Below are 24444 nucleotides of genomic sequence, written 5' to 3'. Positions count from 1 at the left end.
GACCCCTATAACTATAGTCAATAAGGGTCCAGAATGTCAGACAACCATTCCCTGTCCCTCACATAGGTGAAAAGTATTATTTGTGGGTAAACCCCTTTAGGTAAACTGTATGTATAATTGTATATGGTACCACCAGCCTAACCTGAATACCTAAATTAGGCAGGGATATTACACATAGGACCGTGTTCATAAATTGGAATGCATATTTCAAGGTTAAAGTACATACAGTGCCTTAGGCACCTGCTGGCTGAAAGATGACCTACACATCTAGAAAAATGTCTTGGTTTTTGTTTTGCAGGTGGGATAGGATCTATCAACCATATATTTCCAGTATGATCTTTTATTGACCCCTGAGATATAATAACATAACTGTCATTTAGTATCTTGATCTTGATAGAAGATAAGACATCTCGGATTACAATTTAAGGAATGTAGCACAGCTCTGGGGTATAAACCAGAAGCACTTATTTAACAATTTTCAAATAAAAGTGTAATAAGTTTAAAGACAGTAATATACACACACTATCAAGTATAAATACCAACGAGGTATCTAAACAGCAAGTGTCAATAAATCTCATAAACCAGTCATTAAAGGGTACCTCTCATCAAAAAAACTTTTGATATATTATAGATTAATGTATGCAGAATAACTTTACAATTGCATGTTATTAAAAAATATGCTTCTTTCTATTTAATTTTCCACTTTGAAGAAATGACCACTAGGGGTCTCCCTACCAGTCCTGGCAGCAAGCATTTCAGACTCATGCTGGAGTCCTAAACACTACGAGCTGCCAGTCTGCTTTGTTCACAAGGGAGAACACTCAGAGCTGCCAGCCTGCTTTGTTCACAGCCTGTTTGGCTGTGAACAAAGCAGGCTGGCAGCTCTGAGTGTTTAGGACTCCAGCATGAGTCAGAAATGCTTGCTGACAGGACTGATCGGGAAAAATACAATAGAAAGAAGCATATTTTTCATTAACATGCTATTGGAAAGTTATTCAACATTCATTAATCTAAAATATATCAAAAGTTTATTTGATGAGAGGTACCCTTTAATTGTTTCTGTTCTGTAAACGGTTATAGATTATTTGGTACATATTACATCTTGTAGATAACAAAGTAGACTTTTTTTTAATTTCCGCTACTTGTATATATTTTAATGGAAACAGCATTCTTGTAAAAAAGGGTATGTGGCAGAGGCAAGCCGAATACATGGCTGTCGGACATAACATGACATTTCTGCAGTACATGAACAAGAGGTAGTGATCAGTGTATTGAATCAATGTACTGCATGTTATAGTCTCCTATGGGGGCCATAACATTGCAAAAAAAAAGTGGAAAAAAAAAAGTTCATAAAGATGATTTAACCCCTTTCCTAATAAAAGTTTGAATCACCCCCTTTTCCCCCCCAAAAAAAATAAAACAGTGTAAATAAAAATAAAAACATATGTGAACTATAAAACTATATCGTTAATTAAACCGCACGGTCAATAGCGTACGCGCAAAAAAATTCCAGGCTCCAAAATAGCGTATTTTTGATCACTTTTTATACCATAAAAAAGGAATAAAAAGCAATAGAAAAGTCTGATGAAAACAAAAATGGTACCGATACTTCACATCACGGCACAAAAATGAGTCCTCATACCGGCCCGTACGTGGAAAAATAAAAAAAGTTATAGGGGTCAGAAGATGACAATTTTAAACGTATACATTTTCCTGCATGTAGTTAGGATTTTTTCCAGAAGTACGACAAAATCAAACCTATATAAGCAGGGGATAATTTTAACCGTATGGACCTACAGAATAAAGATAAGGTGTCATTTTTACCAAAAAATTTACTGCGTAGAAACGGAAGCCCCCAAAATTTACAAAATGGCGTTTTTTCTTCCATTTTGTTGCACAACTATTTTTCTTCTCCGTTCCGCCGTAGATTTTGGGGTAAAATGACTGACATCATTACAAAGTAGAATTGGTGGCACAAATCATATGGCTTTTTAGGTGCAAAATTGAAAGTGTTATTATTTTTAGAAGGTGATGAGGAAAAAACGAAAATGCAAAAACTGAAATAACCCTCCTTCCTTTCAGGGTTAATGAAAGAGGCAATCTGATTGGTTGATATGGTCAACTGGTTAACTTTTCCTCTGCACGGGTATTGATAAATGTCCCCCCATTGCTCTTATCCAGTATACCAAGTTGATGTCTTTATACATTTTCAAGGCAACCAATGAGTTAAAATGCAGAATTTCTTTGCTAAACATGTCTTGTTTTTTGGTTGTTTTAGGACAGTTATGGTGGAAACACACTTGATTCTGACAGCCAGACTGAAAGAAAAAGCTCAGATTCATCCATGAGCCCTGACCTTTCCTTGTCACCCCAAGACCACATTCCAATGAGTTTCTCAGGAAACACCTCTCCAAGAGATGGCTACAGAAGGTACAGCTGTGATGACCCCACAGAAGCCAGTTTTGGTAAATTCATGAAAGAGAAAAAACTGTTTCATCCTTACAAGAGGCAATTCAGTGATGTATTTCCAGAGACTCTCCATTCTATGTCTCTTGGGGAGAAAACTTTCAAAAGCATGGATGCAATAGACAGTTTTGAAAATGTCTGCGGTCCTGAAGACAATGAGTCATTTGCCACGCATATTCCCGGTATAGCTGTGGAAACGGCATGGTGTAATTCTATACAGTACAGCACCAGCCATGATGAAGGTTCACAGATGATGGTAAGCTTTCTATTTGAAACTGACTTTTACAGCTCCAGAAATAGCCAAAAATGCTGCGTGTGAACGTAGTCTAATTTGGGTTTCTTCTTTTCTTTTATCAATTGCCCCATGGGGAGACTGCTGCCCTGAACTTGTTTTTCCTACCACTCTACATTAGGCTTACGCTAAAAATATATTCACAGAAAATGGGACAAAAATTACTCAAAAAAAAACTACAGAAAAGAAGCCAAACTTGGAGGTACAAGGGCAGGTTAGACACCTATTCCCACCATGATGCAGCCACAATGCTATATAAGGGGAGGTCGCACAGGTGAAAAATACTGATGAACAACCACTCACATGTCTCCTATTCATGGGGGGGGGGGGTAACTGCTTAGTATTATAGATGCACACAGATAAGGCATATACAGGGTTCCAGTTACATGATAGCATATAGTGCACCATGCTGCCTTACAACCTATTAGTGACGCCCATACTATCAGGCAGACTGCCCATCAGCTTATATGTGTACTCCACAAAGCACTGTGAGAAAAAAAAAAAATAATAATAAATATATATATATATATATATATATATACACTATATACATGATAAACATGAGGCATTAGTTGATATTTTGGCCAAAATATGCAAACTCACAGTCCACGTCAAGGGTTCACAGTCTCTTGCAAGTCCCTACACTAACATTTTAGAAAAAAATGTAAATGATGTGTAGCTGCTGGAGGTCATAGGGGAATCTACCATCATTCCATGTCTTGTTCCAGGGCCTGGTGGTTACCTGTTATTAGCCTGATGACAACATGCGCAGGTCAAACTACCATAGAAGAGATCCAAATAAACATGTGTCTATCTCATAGTGGACTTCATTGGGCCTTCATGACATCAGACGACAAATAGATATTCTAGTATTTGTTGAACATACATTACTCTTTTTTATAGATAGGGCTTATATAATATGATATTTCTTTTCTATGTCTCTGTTATTTTTTAAGGTGGTTCTTGCTAAATATGTCTTCAGACACACTGTTAAGTGCCTTATAACCACTGGTTTGGGAATTTGCTGGTAGATAAATGATGATTCTGGTCATTGTCTCAGCGTCCTTTGGGGCAAGTATAAAGGGCTTTTGCACTACTGGGGATTGCATTGTCTCACTTTCTGGCATGTTCTTTTCCATTGTCTTTCCTGTCTGCATGCCATTATGATTGTACTTTTGCATGTGCTGTTGGTCCGTATGCTTTGTCTGTTTAGTACTCCTCGTACAAAGAAATGCTCTAGTTTTTCCTACAACATTAAAAATAAGCCACATGCAACATAACATACTGTCAATATGTATATGAAATTATTACCTATTGACGCGGAATACGTTGTTGGAGGTTTGCCAAAATGTATTCACACAAATTAAGTCACATTATATCACATCCTATTGGAAAACATTGAGCCATACTGCAAGCGCAAGAGATGCATTTGAATGCATTTTAGGGCACCACCTGGAATTGCTTATGAAAAATAATGGTAGTGATTGGGCCCATGTTTTATCCATATAATATCATAGGTAATTTTCCTTACTTCTGGGTCTCAGGTAATTCCAACAGGTCACAAAAAAGGGTATTCCCATATTGTAAAGTGATGACACATAATTAGGATAGGCCAACATTTAATGATAGGTGAGGGTCTGACATCTGGGACTCCCAACGATCTTGAGAATGGAGGGGTGCCACAGCTTGGTGTAGCATGCATCCCTGCACAGTGGCACTACTGACTCACCCAACTATGCAGGAAACTTGCAGCATAGCCCAATTCAATTTCAGTGCTGCAGATCCCCGCACAGCTGGAAGCCAAGGCATCGCTATCCAGATGAAGGGGAAGGAATGCTACACCGGCACTGTGGCCTCTTCAACCTCAAGATCAGTTGGGGTACCAGATGTCAGGAATATCTTAAAGGGGTACTCCGCTGCTCAGCGTTTGGACACAAACTGTTCCGAATGCTGGAGCCGGCTCCGGGAGCTCATGACATCATAACCCCGCCCCCTCAATGCAAGTCTATGGGAGGGGCGTGACAGCCGTCACGCCCCCTCCCATAGACTTGCATTGAGGGGGCGAGGTGTGACACCATGGGGGGGGGGCTATGACGTCACAAGCTCCCGGTGGGTGCAGACTCTAAGCATTCGGAACAGTTTGTTCCAAACACTGAGCAGTGGAGTACCCCTTTAACTATATTCATATGAACCAAGAGTACATTTCTTTTTCTATCTTCTTAAGGTCTTATGAACACAGCCCTATTATGGATTGATGTGGTTGATTTCTGTACCACAGTGTTCACAGTGTTCTGTGGACTTACATTGTACCTTCCAAATTGTGGTTGCATTGCATTCTTCATTATCCTAGATGCATTGCTTATGGTACCTCCATGGGATGCAGTACATGGTGATTGCCCATTGCAATGCTAAATGCACAGACCATGTAAGGATAAGTAGTTTTGCATGCCCATTATACTTTTTTGGAAAGCTTTGTTTGCATTGTATACCGTACATAGCATGTTTATATTAAAATGATACTATTCAGTTTTAATAAAATACATGTAGATGTATTGTTTGTGCAACAATTCATATTGTTGTCTTTGTAATCATTTCACAATAAAAAATACTCAAGGCTACAATGACATTAACAATCTATTTATGAGACTAAAGTTATACATTTGTCATTCTTTTTGTAGCTGGGGTCAGAAGTAAAGCTGAAGCCCCAAACTTTACTGTTGAGACAGCAAGAAAAAGAGCAAAGGATGTATTGGTCCCAATCCCCAACTCAGCAGATTTATTGTGCCCCACAGACATTTCCTCAGGTAAATCTCACATGTAAACTCACCTGACTTTTTATGTTTACTTTGTTCATGTTACTAAACCATAAAAATAGGGACTTGCACTTGGCACCTTTTTGCATAAGTACATTTAAAACATCGCTGTCATTTGAATGTAATGTAGACATGTCAAAAGTTTAGATCGCATATAGTCTCACTCCTGAGAGTTACTGCCGGGTGAAGCGTGTGGAAGTGTGCTCTTCACTCCCCCTTTCATAGCATAAGCTTACAGGGGTACTTCAGTGGAAAAATAAAATGTAATATCAACTGGCTCCAGAAAGTTAAACAGATCTGTAAATTACATCTATTAAAAAATCTTAACCCTTCCGGTACTTATCAGTTGCTGTATACTACAGAGGAAGTTAAGTTGTTCTTTCCAGTCTGACCACAGTGCTCTCTGCTGACACCTCTTTCTGTGTCAGGGACTGTCCAGAGTAGAAGCAAATCCCCATAGCAAACCTCTTCTGCTTTGGACAGTTCCTGTCATGGGCAGAGGTGTCACCAGAGAGCAGTGTGGTCAGACAGAAAAGAACAACTCAACTTCCTCTGGAGCATATAGCAACTGATTAGTACTGGAAGGATTAAGATTTTTTTAATAGAAGTCATTTACAAATCTGTTTAACTTTCTGACACCAGTTTTCCACCAGAGTTCCTCTTATGGAGTGATAAGGTCGGACCGAGTGGCCGGCCGGGGAGTTAACCGTGCTACCATGCACTTCACATGGCTGTAATTGTGATTGCAGTAGGTTTGAGAAGTTAGACCAGGTGTGATTTAAAGTTTAACATGCAAACCTGTTAAAAGTTTAGCAAAATATGAAAGAAAGAATGTCATATGTATCGGGGGGACGAAAATAAATCTTACCCCCAAATTAATTTGAAGGGTTAATGGCAGACATCACAAAATCAATACATAAAGGGGCTGTCTCAGTAGAACAACTGCAGACGCTGGGACAAATGGCTTTTTTGGCCAGAAGTAGTCTCAGCCATGCAGGCATTTTAGATAAAGGGCCATTTTTGTTATACAAGGACCATTCAAGTCACCAGAAAGGATGACAAAGCCGGTATCTCCTTATTTATACATTTTGTTTCTCAAAATTTTTATCTACATTCTTCCAAACACAGGTTCAAAAAAAAACATTTCATTTGATGTTAATATCTGTCAGTGTGACAATACAATAAGAAAACTGAAATACAGACTATTACAATATATAAATGTATTGTGCACTATCAAACAGTGTAAGAGAATGATTTGGAAGTGTAAAAAATAAGTGGAAGAGGGAAAAGCTCTTTTTTCTGGCTTTGACTTTTTAGAGACATTTATCATGAATTTGCACAATTTTTTACAGCTTTTCAGCATTTTTAGTTTTTGGCCCCAAAAGGTAGGAAGAAGAGGGGTTGTCTAAGTGTTGTAGTTTTTAAGACACATATTTTTATTTTATGTGTGTTTTAAAAGAAAGAAATGGAAACAGTTTTCACAACTCCTTTCAAAAAGTGCAAAAAAAAACACACAATAAAAAAGTCAATTGAAAAATTGGCCAATTCATTATCCATCAGGTGACCAAATGTAAAGGATAAAGCTTGAAAAAAAAAAGGAGCGAAAAATAAACCTTCTTATTCCCTAGAAAGCTCTTTCTTTCTGAGACTAGAGACATGACGTCACGCCTTGCCCCCTCGTGACATCCCATAGACATGAATGAAGGGGGTTGGCGTGACGTCATGTCTCTAGTCTCAGAAAGAAAGAGCTTTCCGAGATTGGAGATGCAGATGCGGGTGCTGCACGGAGGTCGTAGGGTTCCCAGCGCCGGGCCCCCCACGATCAGACATCTTATCCCCTATCCTTTGGATAGGAGATAAGATGTCTTTGCCCGGATAACCCCTTTAAATGGTAGGATAAATCCACATGTATCTGCAGCATGTAGGCGAAATTAGTAAAATCTCATCCACTGTTTTTTCTATAATCCACTGCTGATTTTAGCTCTGTAAATCCGCAGTTTTTTATCAAATTACCAGAATTGCAGTGCTCTATTACATACATATAGACCCGAATTTACTTAGAGTGTTGGATTTTTATTAGTGTGGAATTTAGTTTCAGACGTGCAGGATCCCTCTCTATTTACTATAGGGATTCACAGGTCAGAAAAGTTTTTATCAACTTTTTCTTGGTGGGAATTTCTAGCCATTTATTCACAAGATTTTCTGTGAATTCAATAGTAAATAGTTGGGAACTTAAGAACACGACCCCTTTTCCGGCAAAACAAGTCCCTTTTCTGGCCAACAATACCTCTTTTTGGGTTTCACAGGTTAGTAGGTTTAGAAAATCTGGCGCAGGCACAATTTGTGCAGCAATTTGTGCAGCTCAGATTTACAATAGTAAATCAGGGCTCGTATTGTAGAAAACCACTAGCAATCTGTAAGAAAAAAATACTTTATTCACAATTTTATATATTTTCTATCCATGTAAACCAACTATGTACTTTCTGCATGAGTATAAAGACATTTTCACAGTGGAATTTTCAAATGTCAGGGCATCCTTGTAGGGTGGGGCCCTATTATAATGTATTCTTTCTCTTAGCTGGGTACATTCTAATAACTGCTTATACATCTGGGTTTTCTCCCAGCCTACTGCCATTCATCTTGTTCCAGGCTCCATGTTCTGTATCGTAGGTGTCCTGAAGTCAGTATTGCTAAAATCATATTTCATCATTCTGAAAACAGAATAAGAGCCTCCTCCCTTCCTACAGTCAGGTGCCAGGTTTACTAGAGTATGTTGGCATAACTCATTGTAGAAACTCTTGCAAACAAGAAAGTGCCTTGGGCTGTAGCATAACATGGATGAGCTACAACATGCTCATCTCTTATATTACCAATATCAATCCACCTGCAGACTGGCAGCCTGACAAGCTGTCACTCGTACATCCCCATCTTCCAACCCTAGGGGACATTTCTTACATATTGTGCTAGGTTACCACGTTATAAGGTGTATATCTTGTGTTCATGTAGTAGAAACTACTGTAACATTTAGTATAAATAAAGATACAAAATATCTTTTGTATCAAGGTAATTGTATTTTTCTGTCAACCGTTTTTACCACTTATCACCAAGTCAGATTGCAAAACAATTCTGGAAGAAACTTCCATTCAGTTCAGCCATAAAATAGCCAACAATTTCCTGGCTACAGATGGACCACAGATATCAGTATCCAATTGTTCTATGTATGGTTGAATTATTAAATAGGTTACATTATACTTTAGAGCAAAAGAAACATAGAAACATATCATAGAAACATAGAACCATAGAATGTGTTGGCAGATAAGAAGCATTTAAACCATCTAGTCTGCTAAATATTCTGAATACTTAGAAATCGTCCTTGTCCCTACCTTATATAAAGGATAGCCTTATATCTATTTCTATCTTATATGAAGGATAGCCTTATGCCTATCTCTATCTTATATGAAAGATAGCCTTATACCTATCTCTATCTTAAATGAAGGACAGCCTTATACCTATCTCTATCTTATATGAAGGATAGCCTTATACCTATCTCTATCTTATATGAAGGATAGCCTTATACCTATCTCTATCTTATATGAAGGATAGACTTATACCTATATCTATCTTATATAAAGGATAGCCTTATACCTATATCTATCTTATATAAAGGATAGCCGTATGCCTATCTCTATCTTATATGAAGGATAGCCTTATACCTATCTCTATCTTATATGAAGGACAGCCTTATACCTATCTCTATCTTATATGAAGGATAGCCTTATACCTATCTCTATCTTATATGAAGGATAGCCTTATGCCTATCTCTATCTTATATGAAGGACATCCTTATAATTATCTCTATCTTATATGAAGGATAGCCTTATATCTATCTCTATCTTATATGAAGGATAGCCTTATATCTATCTCTATCATACATGAAGGATGGCCTTAGGCTTATCCCATGCATGTTTAAACTCCTTCACTGTATTTGCAGCGACCACTTCTGCAGGAAGGTTATTCCATGCATCCACTACTCTCTCAGTAAAGTAATTCTTCCTGATATTACCACAGAAACCTTTGCCCATCCAATTTAAAGCGATGTCCTCTTGTGGTAGTTTTTCTTCTTTTAACCACTTAAGGACCCAGGGCATACCTGTACGCCCTGGCCCCGCGTCATGGCGGGTCGGGCCCAGACTCTAACAACGGCCGGGACCCGTGGCTAATAGCGCATGGTGCTGCGCGCTATTAACCCTTTCACGCTGCATTAAAAGTTGATCACCGCGTCTAAAGTGAAAGTACAGTAAACTACTCCCGGCTAGCTCAGTCGGCTGTTCGGGACCGCCGCGGCAAAATCACGGCATCCCGAACAGCCGGAACACACAAGGAGCGCCCCTACCTTCCTCCTGTGTGTTCAATCGTCAAATGACTGCTCAGTGCCTGAGATTCAGGCATGAGTAGTCAAGCGGCAGAATCATAGATCAATGTTTTCCTATGGGATAACAATGATCAATGTAAAAGATCAGTGTGTGCAGTGTTATAGCCCATTAACGGCCGTTATTTTGTGATGGGCGATATTAACGGGAGAAATAGTGCATGCACTATTTCTTCCGTTCATTCACCTGTTACAAAATAGCGCCCGTTATTAATAAAGGGCAATAACGGGTTAAAACGGCTATTAGAAAAGTCCCATAGACTATAATGGGATTTTCTAACGGCCGTTTAACGGCCGATTTTCAATATTTTTATGATGGACATTCATTGCGGATGAATTTTTATAGTGTGAAGGGGGCCTAAGTGGAATGTCACAGGTTTTATGTAGATGAGTGAAGACTTGGTCACTGTCCCAAGTTGTTTTACTAGCAGATATGCTGACTGAAAAATCTCTGGTGTGCTTTTCGCACTGTTTAATGGTGTTATTAGTGAAAATGCTGTTGCAGAAAGTACAGGTTACATGAATGGTTCAATAAGATGTTCTCTACTGTGAGCGGCCTACACAGGTTGGCAGGGGGTACACTAAAGAATTTTCTGAAATGCACTAACTCTGAAGGTCCCCAAAGAGATTAGTCTACACTTAGTGCTTGGCAGTATAACGGTATGAACCGGACACCGTTTTTTTTTTTTCTCCCACGGTATGGATTTTTGCCCATACCGCTATACCGGTCGGGCCCCTCCCCCACCCTCCGAGTCAATAAAAAAAATTAAACTTACCCGTATTGGGGGTGGTCCGGGCCATCCATCCTTCCTGTAGTGTCTGGCGGCATGCCGGGTGGAGGGTGAACCGGTCTGGGCTGTCCTTCTTCTCCGGGGGTCCTCTTCTCCACTCCGGGCAGGCTCCGGCCTAGTACGCTGCATAATGCCGTTACGCCATGACGTCAGGTGGGTTGCTGCGCACGGACGTCACTGCGCAGCGGCGTCTATGCAGCGTTACTAGGCCGGAGCCGGCCCGGAGTGGAGAAGAGGACCCCCGGAGAAGAAGGACAGCCCAGACCGGTTCACCCTCCACCCGGAATGCCGCCGGACACTACAGGAAGGATGGATGGCCCGGACCACCCTCCCCGGATGGTCCCCCCAGCAGCTGGGAAGGTGAGTCAGGGTTCTGGGATGGACAGGGGTCTATATAATATACCATACCTACAGTAGGCCCTCCAGCTGTCCGGGCATGCTGGGAGTAGTAGTTTTGCAACAGCTGGAGGCACCCCTAGTTAGGAAACACTGACCTATACTATACACTACTATATAGTCCAACATGCTGGGAGTTGTAGTTTTGCAACAGCTGGAGGCTGTAGGGTTGTTTGTTACATCTATTTAAAAGGGTACTCCACTGCCCCAGTGTTCAGATCATTTAGTTCCAAAAGCCCATTTAGTTCCGCTACGCCACCTCAATGCAAGTCTCAATGTAAAAAAAATATATACCGTGAAATACCGTGATACCGTGATACTTTAGAAAAATACCGTGATACTCATTTTTGGTCATATCGCCCAGCACTATCTACACTAAGGGGGGCCTTTTTAGCAATTCTTCTCCTCTGGCTAATAGATGCTCCTTCTTAGAGATGGAAACGGTATACAGAGAGAATCACAGTGTGGACTGGTGACCCTTTGGGGGAAATCCTCTAAACTCTGCACTTACCATTGTCAGCTGTCAGGCTGACTGAATGCTGCAAGCTGGTAAAGGAGAGCAGAAGTGAGCTCAAATGCTTATTAGTGTTATGTTTGGTAGGATTAGTTGCTGACCTGTAGGGATGCGGCTGGAAGGAAGGGGTGAGCGTTGGTGTTCTGCAGTTCTCCTGATGTTTACTAGTGTGTGCGGATGAAGCAGCAGTGTCCTCATCGAGCTGGAGTGTGCGCTCTAAGGGTAGGGTCACAAGTAGCGCACCTGCTGTGTATTTGACGCGCTACTGACTGTCCCAAGAGTGAGCCAGTGTGTCCTGCGTTGTCTGCTCGTAGCAGCAATTCTCCGCTATGAGCAGACACACAAGGATCTGTGAGTCATGTGTGCCTAAACAGTGTACTCACAGACATTGCGGCCGCTCCGGGCCTAAGGAGCAGAGGGAGCAACTTTGATGTCTGTGAGTAAACTTTACATGCATATTAAATTTCTCAAGTAGCAGATATAGGAATCCAGGTAGTATAAAATAAATCAATGATACTGTTAAAAACGGCCAAACATATTTCAAGACCCCCTAGGTCTCTTCTTCAGTTGCATAAATTTATATAATGACCAGCCTTAGCTACCTGGATACTTATATACCATTTTCTAAGATTTTGATTGGGTAATTCATTTTGTAAAAAATGTGGACTGGACCTCACACATAAAATCACATACACCACTTGCTGACTAAAGGAATATGTATACAAGAATTAAAAACCATAAATGTAAGAAGCTGTTTTATTTTTTACTGTAGTGTAAGAGTGACAGGCAATGTTCACACAATGGAATTTCCGTGCAGAATTCCAAATTGGAATTCTGCATGGAGATTCCACAGAAACAGAGTCCCATTGATTTCAATGGGATTCTGCTGCGCAATTCACATAGCATAATTCCCGCGACGGAAACATCTGGCACGTAAATTCAAATTCTGGTGTCCACAGAAAGAATAGACATGTCTATGAGACATTCCTAGCATTCCAGAGCGGTCCTAGCTAGGAGATTCTCCGTGCGGACATTCCCCAGTGTGAACATAGCCTAAATGTCTAAATGTTGCTCCCCAGGTACCTTCCAAATATAAAAAATTATATTCTTATAAATGGCATGTGACAGGTGGGGGGCCCAGATACAGATTTTGAATTGAGACACAGATGGTTCTGTTATACTTCTGGTTGGACGGTAACTATATAAATATTAATGGCCAACCATAGGATAGATAGACCATCAACCTTTTAGTTCTAGCAAATCCCTTAAATTAGTGTTGACACTGAGGAATCTAGAAATCAAGTCCTGTGGAAGCTGCAATGGCAGCTACTTTATACATTGCCAGTAACAATTACTAAACATACATCAATATAATTTAACTCCTTGTATTCCATTGAATGTTGCTTCTTGGCAAACAGGCCAAGTGTATACTATGCATAAGCCATAATGGTTTTCCTTTGGCATATTATGTTATATAACTATACAGGGAAAGACAAGACAGAGATTTTTTTTTCTCGTAGCCCCACCGTCTATACTGTAGGGAAGTATATATAAAATACAATTTGGCTAAATATGTCCCAATCAAATATAAAAAATTACTTACTACATGTGTTTGGCAAGACTACATACAAGATAATAAAATGTTCTCACTGACTTCTATTTTAAGGCTTGCGTGTGCTATCAAGTCTCTGCATTGCTTCTTTCAATTGAGGATCGAATTAGGGCATTTTCTATCCAGGGAGACATGCCTTCTGACTAATAACCTAAATGATTCATCATTACATGTTTCAGATTTGTTTGGTATGTTCCTATAAAATAGGGGAAGAGATTATAGAGCTGTTTCTGAGTAATGTCTTTTGCACGTCCTTTTTGTAAGGAATTCTCTAGTGTGTCGCTATATCCTACTATACAACACTCTGCTTTATGGAACAGTGCCGCTTAGTGCTGGCTATAGACCTTGTGTACGAAACATCTATACCTAAAACATGAGTTATGGCGCCATACAATCCTCATCATCTATTAACAGACAGTTAAAATTAAAGGGGTATTCCCAACTAAAAGAGTTACCCCCTATCCTATCCAACTTAAAAGTCAGATCTATGAAACAATAATAATGTCAGATTGTGGCACGTAAGGCTGTGGCAGCAAATACCACTGGTATAAAGAAGGTCTAAACAAGTAGCATGTTTGCAGGATCAGACATGTAGTGCCAAAATTACCATAGCCCATGCGCCACAATTGTAAATACACTACCGCTGAACAAGATACATATTCCTGCTTACTATTAGACTACAATGGCAAATCTGGGACATTGTTTAGAAGCCTGTGCACACATGTGCTGTGCTTTATTTAGTCATAAGGACAAGTCCTCTTTGTTCTCATGATCAGCGGTCAGCTACCCAACAATCAGCATGTGGACAGAGAATACATTTTTGAGTTGGATTACCCCTTTAACCCCTTAAGGACCAAGCCCATTTTGACCTTAAAGGGGTAATCTACCCCTAGACATCCGACCCACGTGACAGCCACCATAGACTTGTATTGAGGGGGCGAGCCATGACATCAAGAGGGATGCAGAGCCATGACATCACAATGCTCCGGCCCCTGTATTGCCCGTCATTACGCACAGAGTTTGCTCTGTGAAGTAATGACAGCGGGGTTCTGCAGCCAAGATCCTGGGGGTCCCCAGCGGCGGGACCCCCACGATCAGACCATAGCCTGAGGATAGGGGATAAGATGTCTAGGGGCGGAGTACCCCTTTAAGGACCAGGCCAATTTTATTTTTGCGTTTTCATTTTTCCCTCCTTACCTTCTAAAATCCATAACTCTTTTATATTTCCATCTACAGACCTATATAAGGGCTTGTTTTTTGCTTGACCAATTTTACTTTGTAATGAAACCCCTAATTTTACCAAAAACTTTATTGCGAACCCAAAGAATAATTTTTTTAGGGAGGAAATTTAAATGAAAAAGCACAATTCAGCACATTTTGGAGGGTTTTCACACTATACACTTTACGGTAAAAATGACGTGTTCTTTATTCTGTGGGTTAATACGATTAAAATGATACCCATGGCTAGATACTTTTCTATTTTTGTACGGCTTACAAAAATCTCAAACTTTTTGTACAAAATCAGTAATATAAAATCGCCCTAATTTTACCAACTATAACATTTTCATTTTTCCGTATAAGCGGCGGTATGAGGGCTCCTTTTTTGCGCAGTCATCTGTACTTTTTATTGATACCACATTTTCATATATAAAACTTTTAGATCACTTTTTATAAAAAAAATTTGGGAATAAAATGTGACAAAAAAGAAGCATTTTCGGACTTTTTAGATTTTTTTACATTTACGCCGTTCACTGAACAGGATCATTAACATTATATTTTGATAGTTCGGACATTTATTCACGCGGTGATGCCAATATATATAGCATTCTTATGCAGAATTCCACCTGGAAATTCCATCGTGTGAACGTGGCCTTATGGATAAACTGAAGAATAACAAAAGAAGAGAGTGAAATAGGGGGTAATGCAATGAAGCAGGAAGTTAACAAAATTAAGTGGTACAAGGTTTAATAATAAATTGTCACGACAGACAAGTAAAAAGTTTAGAAGATACAATATTCTAGAAGACAATCAGGGATGGCTAAAAAATATATCAATATCTCTGGTCCTAGTAATATGGATGGGGTAACAATAACTTTTTAAATATTTCTTCTATGCTGTATAATTGCTTGAGCATTGAGACCCTGATGACCATAATTCATAGGAACCAATAGCAAAATATAATTCTTACAGAATACGTAAATTGTATAATAGGTACTCTTATAAGACATTTTATCTTTACGTTTAACACAATATTTTGAGAATACAAATATATCATTTCATAAATGGAAAAGAAGCCAGGTGCACATATCCGCAGGTGGTTGAGTCCTCGTGTGCAATGATTAATGGCCGTGACAGTGTCATCTTTAGAGGTGCAGACATACAAATGAGGGCTCTGTCTCAGCTTATCAAATATCATTAACACTCTTGATAACATATGTAGAAATAATGACAGAATGGCTGTTGCACATGGCATAAATAACGGGAAAATCGGAGAAATATTTATAACTTTATTATTTTGGAAATATGAGATTTATGTATTTTATATAAAATGCTGTAAATTGCTATTTTTTTGTGTATTTTAATCCCGGTGTGACTGTAAACTCTGAACTCCCTATAGCTATGCCATACAATGCAGCTGGTATCAATGTTTTCAAGGGGTTTTCCAGTGAAATACAATTTACACTAACCACAGGATAAGGGATAAGTATCTGATCGCGGGGGGCCTGAATGCTGGGACCCCCCACAATTACCTGAACAGTGTTTATACGCGCTTTTTTCATTTCTGTGGGAGTGCTGGGTCAATCCATTGTTGTTGGAGCGCTTGTCCTGACCCCATAACTCTAAATGGGAATTGTCCAATTGTGTGAAATTAATGGTAGATGATATAAATCCAATGCAGAGATGTAGAAAAATGGAGCACTCACCCGGTCTTTGATAAAGAAAACTTCTATATTGCATCAAACGAATCTTGGCGTTCTCATGGAGTGCGGGAGAGCGGACAGGAACAGGGGGGTGGTGGAGTGGGATGGGCGACGGTCCATATCGCGCAGACAGCGCTTCGTCAGGCCCCTGCGGACCGTCGGCCATCCCACTCCCCCACCCCCTGTTCCTGTCCGCTCTCCCGCACTCCATGTGAATGCCAAGATTCGTGCCAAGAATCAAGGAGTGCGGGAGACTCATGGAGTGCGGGAGAGCGGACAGGAACAGGGGGTGGGGAAGTGGGATGGCCGACGGTCCGCATCGCGCAGACAGCGCTTCGTCAGTCCTGACGAAGCGCTGTCTGCGCGATACGGACCATTGCTCATCCCACTCCCCCACCCCCCTGTTCCTGTCTGCTCTCCCGCACTCCATGAGAACACCAAGATTCGTTTGATGCAATAAAGAAGTTTTCTTTATCAAAAACCGGGTGAGTGCGCCATTTTTCAACATCTCTGCATTGGATTTATATTTCCCTCTACATAAGAAGCACCAGAATGGTCATACAGTTGCAGTAGTTAGATGAATAGTCCCATATGTGAAGTAACAGTGCCGGGTAGTTTCCGTGTTGGACTGATTTAAAGGGTACCTTTCATCAAAAAAACTTTTGATATACGGTATTATAGATTAATGTATGCAGAATAACTTTCACATAGCATGTTATTAAAAAATATGCTTCTTTCTATTCAATTTTCCACTTTGAAAAAATGACCACTAGGGGTCTCCCTACCAGTCCTTTTTTATAGATTTCAGACTCATGCTGGAGTCCTAAATCTCAGACTGCAGCTGGGACACAGACAAGCACAGCACTGCTCCCTGGCAGTGAGCAGTGGTGAGTTTGTCTGTGTTCCGGCTGCTGTCTGAGATTTAGGACTCCTGCATGAGTCTGAAATCTATAAAAAAGGACTGGTAGGGAGACCCCTAGTGGTCATTTTTTTCAAAGTGGAAAATTTAATAGAAAAAAGCATATTTTTTTATAACATGCTATTGGAAAGTTATTCTGCATACATTAATCTATAATATATCAAAAGGTAGATGTAGATGATGACAAGCAAATTAAAAAGTGTAAAAAGCCCTACAGAAAGCCTATGGAAAAAAAATGCCATACCTAGAGCACCATGTGTTTTTTTTTAAAAAAAATGCTGTTGGCCCTGGCACATTTGTTGCAGAAGTTTCTGAGACCAAATATCAGTTCTGTTCATTTAAAATTAGTTGTTTTGATGTCAAGTACATCGGTTCCTGTAAGCTCCGTTCAAATGGATGGGAAAATTGCTGAAATTTTGACAACAAATCCTCTTGGTCTGAATTTACTTAAAAAATATTTTTTCCTGATTTGATCTTTGGTTTCATCTCCTGATTTGATGTACAAATGCCGAAGACTTGGTTTTCGTGATGTCACTATCTATGAGCTGATGTAAATTTTTATATGGTAAATGCACAATACTACAATGTAATTGACTATGAAATGTCTTAATATCGCCCAATAAATTAAGAAAATCATTCCAGAGCTATTTAATTTGTCGCATATTCCCACCCTCAATAAAACTGTGGCGTATGCTTGTTCTTTGAAGTCAGATTTCCTAATTGGTTATATAAAAAGATAATCTCTGGCCATATATTGCCTTCATCTCCTATGTCCACACCTTTCCACATCCTTTCATGATAAATTAAACAGATCAGCAGGTTGGACCTTTAACTGTTTGCTGACAGGAATTTTTTGGTCTTTCGCACCTTTAGCAGCCAGGACAATTTTTAACAAATAATAAAATCATAATAAGCCCCTTACCTATGTACAGTATTTTAAATGTAGACATCTGGCACTCAACACCTTATATGCAAAGGCACCTTTGTACAATTATTTTTATTAAGATGCATGAAAATGTATATTTTTGACTTCCTAAAGTCTGACCCAAATGCTCAACACTTCCTTAAAAAAAAGTTCATACATACATCATATAGAGTTCATACTTACTACACATTCTTATGTGTACATGCACATATCTTGTGTTAGTATGTGTTTACATGTTCAAGTTTAAAATAAATAATATTTAATATTTCCTTATTGACTCCCAGCTAAATCTGGCCACAGCATTTTTGTCCCAACAAAACATCATGCAGTAAGTATGTGTTTTTGGGGAATTGTATTATTATTATTATTACAAAAACGCAATGTCTCTTTCCATCCTCAAAGCAACAGAAGTGTCTTAGAGATCCTATTGGCACCTCCAAATGCAGTTGTGGGGTGTCAATAAGTTGTCATGGCAGTCTACAGCCTACTTAAAGGGGTACTCTGTCCCTAGACATCTTATCCCCTATCCAAAGGATAGGGGATAAGATGCCTGGTCGCTGGGGACCCCCAGGATCTCGGCTGCAGCACCCCGCTCTCATTACTGCACAGAGCAAACTCGCCGGGACCGGAGCAACCTAACTTCACGGCTCCGCCCCCTCTTGATGTTACGGCCCGTGTTAAAAATTTAAAGGGTACCTCTCATCAAATAAACTTTTGATATATTTTTAGATTAATGAATGTTGAATAACTTTCCAATAGCATGTTAATGAAAAATATGCTTCTTTCTATTGTATTTTTCCCGATCAGTCCTGTCAGCAAGCATTTCTGACTCATGCTGGAGTCCTAAACACTCAGAGCTGCCAGCCTGCTTTGTTCACAGCCAAACAGGCTGTGAACAAAGCAGGCTGGCAGCTCTGAGTGTTCTCCTTTGTGAACAAAGCAGACTGGCAGCTCGTAGTGTTTAGGACTCCAGCATGAGTCTGAAATGCTTGCTGCCAGGACTGGTAGGGAGACCCCTAGTGGTAATTTCTTCAAAGTGGAAAATTAAATAGAAAGAAGCATATTTTTTAATAACATGTAATTGTAAAGTTATTCTGCATACATTAATCTATAATATATCAAAAGTTTTTTTGATGAGAGGTACCCTTTAAGTCACCCCTTTTCCCATGTTTTTAAATACAAACTAATAAAACTAACAAAAACAAAACTGAATTTTTTTTTTATATTTGGTATAGCTGCCTGTGGAATTGTCCAGACTATTGAAATATATCATTAAGTTTCATAAATGCTGATTACATACCAGATAAAATTTAATAAAAAGAGCTTAAAATATACATGTATCTACCCCAAATTGGTCCGACAAACAACTACATATGTTGGCACAAAAAAATAAGCCCTTACACAGCTCTGTAGGTGAAAAAATAAAACAAAAATAAAAGGCTCACAACACGGCAATGCAAAGATTCGTTTTATTTGATTTTGTTTTTTCATTTTTAAGGAGAGAAACAAAAAGTTTTACAATACAGTGAATTTTTTCAATTTTACCCTACAAAATTTTCTGGTTTTACAGTACCTAAATAAATGAACAGTGTCAATAAAATAGTACAACTTTTCACGATAAGCTTTGATAAGAGAAAAACGAGAATACCGTATTTTTCGCCCTATAGGACGCACCGGCGCATAACACACACCCAATTTATAGGTGCAAAATTTTAAAAAAATTAAGATTTTGAACCCAATAGTGGTCTTCAACCTGCGGACCTCCAAATGTTGCAAAACTACAACTCCCAGCATGCCCGGACAGCCGTTGGCTGTCCGGGAATGCTGGGAGTTGTAGTTTTGCAACATCTGGAGGTCCGCAGATTGAAGACCACTGCTAGAGATGAGCGAACTTACAGTAAATTCGATTCGTCACGAACTTCTCGGCTCGGCAGTTGATGGCTTATCCTGCCTAAATTAGTTCAGCTTTCAGGTGCTCCGGTGGGCTGGAAAAGGTGGATACAGTCCTAGGAAAGAGTCTCCTAGGACTGTATCCACCTTTTCCAACCCACCGGAGCACCTGAAAGCTGAACTAATTTATGCAGGAAAAGTCATCAACTGCCGAGCCGAGAAGTTTGTGACGAATCGAATTTACTGTAAGTTCGCTCATCTCTAACCACTGCATAGGAGGTAATACTCACGTGTCCCCGCCGCTCCGGACCCGTCACCGCTGCCCTGGATGTCGCTCCATCACTGTCGCCGTGTCCCCGTCGCTCCGGAACGTCTCTGCTACCGAACAGGTATCCTCGCTCTCCGTCGCCGCCATCACGTTGTTACGCACGGCGACGCACGTACGCGACAACGTGATGACGAGGAAGGAGAGCGCCGGCCATACAGGGGATCCCTGAACGGAGAAGACAGCGAGGAGGCAGGTAAGGTCCCTCCCGGTGTCCTGTAAGCACTAACCCGGCTATTCAGTCGGGCTGTTCGGGACTGCCACGGTGAAATTGCGGCGGTCCCGAACAGCCCGACTGAACAGCCGAGTTAGTGTCACTTTCCCTTCAGACATGGCGGTTAGCTTTGATCGCCACGTCTGAAGGGTTAATACAGGGCATCACCGCGATCGGTGATGTCCTGTATTAGCCGCGGGTCCCGGCCGTTGATGGCCGCAGGGACCGCCGCGATAGGGGTGTATTCGCCGTATAAGACGCACTGACTTTTTCCCCCCAGTTTTGGGGAAAAAAAAGTGCGTCTTATACGGCGAAAAATACGGTATATCAATTTAACAGGGGCTGAGTCTGTAAATGGTGAGGGTGAAGTGCGTGGGCCATGCAGAGAGACATGGTTTCCCGCACTCACCCACAACACAGGTCTTCTATGATTTATGCCAGAGATTACTGTAAATTACTGTAAATGATAGAAATCCACACAAGCTCATAAAAGCCAGTATGAATTGATAAGAACCTGTAGAGTTTTAGAATAATACATTGCAATCTCTGTACATTGTTGTAAATGCTGCACTAACTATGTTTTGTATTTCCCTTAGTATTCCACAGGAGGAAGCTATCCTGTTACATACATTTCTACATCGCATTATCCTTACCAAAGGATTGCACCACAAGCTGGCATGGAATCCCAGCAACCCCTGTACCCAAAACCCATTTATTCCTACAGGTAGCAAATTTTATAAAATAACATTGTGTATATTTATACATTAGGAAATAAATATATATTACACTATGGGTTTCCATGGGAACAGACTATGACTTAACTGTATGTGTAATCCCGCGGTCAAGTATTGCTCCTTTCCATCAGCCCCCTCTATTAAAGGGGTTGCAGTACATCGCAGCTTGGATGGTGATCCCGTCAATAAGATGTCTGCACACATGGGACATACAGTACACGTCACTATGTGGCCTCCATTGCAGTGGTGCACAATATATTCCTATGGAGGCCTCATAGTAATGTGTAGGTGTGTGAAGACGTCTTATGGACAGGTTCACCATTCAAGCTGCAATGTACTGATGGCAGAGCAGGGAGGCGAGCATTCATTATTAAGAAGTATGGCCCATCAGGCATGAAGGTAGCATTATTAAAGTCAGATTTCTAGACTATTTAAATACACTTGTATTAAAGCAGTACTCCAGTGGGAAAAAAAAAATTTTAAATCAACTTATGCCAGAAAGTTAAACCGATTTGTAAATAATTATTTAAAAATCGCAATCCTTCCAGTACTTATCAGGTGCTGTATGTTACAGAGGAAGTTCTTTACTTTTGGAATTTCTTTTCTGTCTGACCAGAGTGCTCTCTGCTGACACCTCTGTCCATGACAGGAACTGTCTAGGGCAGGAGAGGTTTGTTATGGGGATTTGTTCCTGCTCTGGACAGTTCCTGACATGGACAGAGGTGTCAGCAGAGAGCACTGTGGTCAGACAGAAAATAAATTCAAAAAGAAAAGAACTTCCTGTGCAGCATACAGCAGCTGATAAGTACTAAAAGGACGAAGATTTTTTTTTTATATAACTGTTTATTTATATATTTTGTATATAATTTTACAATATGACATTCAGAAAAAAGAAGAAACATATTCCGAAGACATATACAAGAAAAAAGAAAACATATCATTATTCTCTTAATCTGGTTCAGTAACTCGTTTGTCCTCTAATAATATAAGTCACCTAAGCATTTCTTGTATTCATGAATTTCAATTTCACATAAGTACATAATCCAATTACAATAGTAAATAAAACTGGCCGTATCCCAATGAGAAATGGCGAGGTTCATATGTGACAATGCATAACAAAATTATTGAAGGTAGTAATTTACAAATCGGTTTAACTTTCTGACACCAGTTGATTTAAAAAAAAATGTTTTCCACTGGAGTACCCCTTTAAAGACTGATATTTCATATAAAAGAGGCCAATCCCTTTAACTTCTATTAGACAGCAGAAATGAGGCTGCTTCATGAATTTGAGTACTCTTCACCCCAGTCCACTGCTATTGGTGCAGTTAGTTTTGCTGCTGATATGGTAATGAGAATTTGGACCCCCTACTGGACAATTACCACACAATTGAAAGTCTGTTCAGACTCCGGATTGTCAATGGGGCAATAGTATGGGTAGGTGTTAATTAGCATATTCGGTTCTTACAAAAACCTGCACCAGTTGCTAGTGCATGAGAAACTATTCCCTAATGCACAAGTAAAAACATCTAAATCCATTATTATTCTGATTATTTATTTTAGCACTGTACATATGATAAGGGGTTAAAACATATATATGACATACAAATAACTCATTCACAAGTACAACAAATGTAAAACAGTAAATGACAAACTGATATAAGGGGAGAGAAGGACCTGCCCACGAGGACCTACAATCTACAAGGGGAGGGGAGGGAAATAATAGGTGAAGGACACAGCTGGTCATCTGTGAGCCATGGAAATGTGGCCCTACAAAGATGACGATGGCACACATTTTTTTTTTTTCAAAAGGGGAGATCCCCAGAGACTTCTGCCTGTCACATTGGCCTTAATTGATAGATCCCTTCCGATACTCAAACAGGGGTGGAAGGGGGCAGGGAGAAGCCATGGTGGATTGCCCCTATGACTCGTTCTGGCAGCATGAAAGTGATGGCAGGTTCCCTTTAAGGAGGACCTGTCTGCTCTCTTGACAAATCTGTTAATGCCCTATAAAATACCAGTTTTATAGGGATACTCCACTGGCCAGCATTTGGAACATTGAGTTCCAAACTCTGTGTGCTGCGGGGGTCGGCCACGCCCCCTCATGACATCAAACCATGACCCCTCAATGTAAGTTTATGGGAGGCACTGCCACGCCCCCTCCCATAGACTTGCATTGAGGGGCAGTGACGTGATGTCATGAAGGGCGTGGCCGACCCCCACAGCACGCACACAGAGTTCAGAACTAAATATTCCAAACACTGACCAGTGGAGTACCCCTTTAAGGTATCTTATTTAGAATTCTGTTTTGTGCCAATTCTCTTCAATTCCACATACAGTACAGCGGGTATACAGTCTGACATTGTTTAATTATCGTTGATAGTGTCAGTCTGTATAGTATTTTAGAGAAACCCTACACTGTAAATTTATTCCAATATTTTAATAAATAGGAATAATAGGAATAATAAAGGAAAAGCACAATGTGGTGTTCTAAGAAAAGATTTTACTAAATTATTGAAATACAAGTATTTACTAAAACAGGCATGCCAGAGCCATTACAGCTACTCTTTAAAGGGGTACTACCGTGGAAAACTTTTTTTTAATCTCAACTGGTGCCAGAAAGTTAAACAGATTTGTAAATCACTTCTATTAAAAAATCTTAATCCTTCCAGCACTTTTTAGGGGCTGTATACTAAAGAGAAATCCAAAGAGAAATGCATTTCCTGTGATGTCCTGACCACAGTGCTCTCTGCTGACCTCTGCTGTCCATTTTAGGATTTTCTCCAGTTCCTAAAATGGACAGCAGAGGTCAGCAGAGAGCACTGTGGTCATGACATCACAGGAAATGCATTTCTTTTTTGGATTTCTCTTTAGTATACAGCCCCTAAAAAGTACTGGAAGGATTAAGATTTTTGAATAGAAGTGATTTACAAATCTGTTTAACTTTCTGGCACCAGTTGATTTAAAAAAAAAAGTTTTCCACGGTAGTACCCCTTTAAGGCTGGCTAAGAACACTTCTGTACAGATTATTTCATTGACGCTGACAGATTCATTTGTTTTTTTTGTTTTTTTTTTTGTTTTTCCCAAAGCATCCTGATATTTATGGCTTTGAAGAATAGTAAAACAGGCAGTCTTCCTGTAAGCGAGATCTACAATTTTATGACTGAGCACTTTCCCTATTTCAAGGTAAGATCACCGCAGCTAGT

At 40.0% G+C, this 24444-nt stretch overlaps 1 protein-coding gene across 2 annotated transcripts in view; it reads left to right on the top strand.

Moving 5' to 3' along the window:
* Positions 1-24444, top strand: part of FOXN1 (forkhead box N1) — a 155317-nt gene that overhangs the window by 112873 nt on the left and 18000 nt on the right. For both annotated transcript variants that reach the window (XM_056559106.1, XM_056559107.1), the window contains 4 exons: positions 2279-2722; positions 5437-5562; positions 21104-21231; positions 24328-24424. In XM_056559106.1, coding sequence (XP_056415081.1) covers positions 2279-2722; positions 5437-5562; positions 21104-21231; positions 24328-24424 — 795 coding nt within the window. The remainder of the gene's footprint in view (positions 1-2278; positions 2723-5436; positions 5563-21103; positions 21232-24327; positions 24425-24444) is intronic.

This window comes from Hyla sarda, chromosome 2 (genome assembly GCF_029499605.1).
Source record: "Hyla sarda isolate aHylSar1 chromosome 2, aHylSar1.hap1, whole genome shotgun sequence".
Taxonomy (NCBI): domain Eukaryota; kingdom Metazoa; phylum Chordata; class Amphibia; order Anura; family Hylidae; genus Hyla; species Hyla sarda.
Note: the sequence above shows the minus strand (reverse complement) of the source record. Positions and strands in the feature narration are given on the sequence as shown.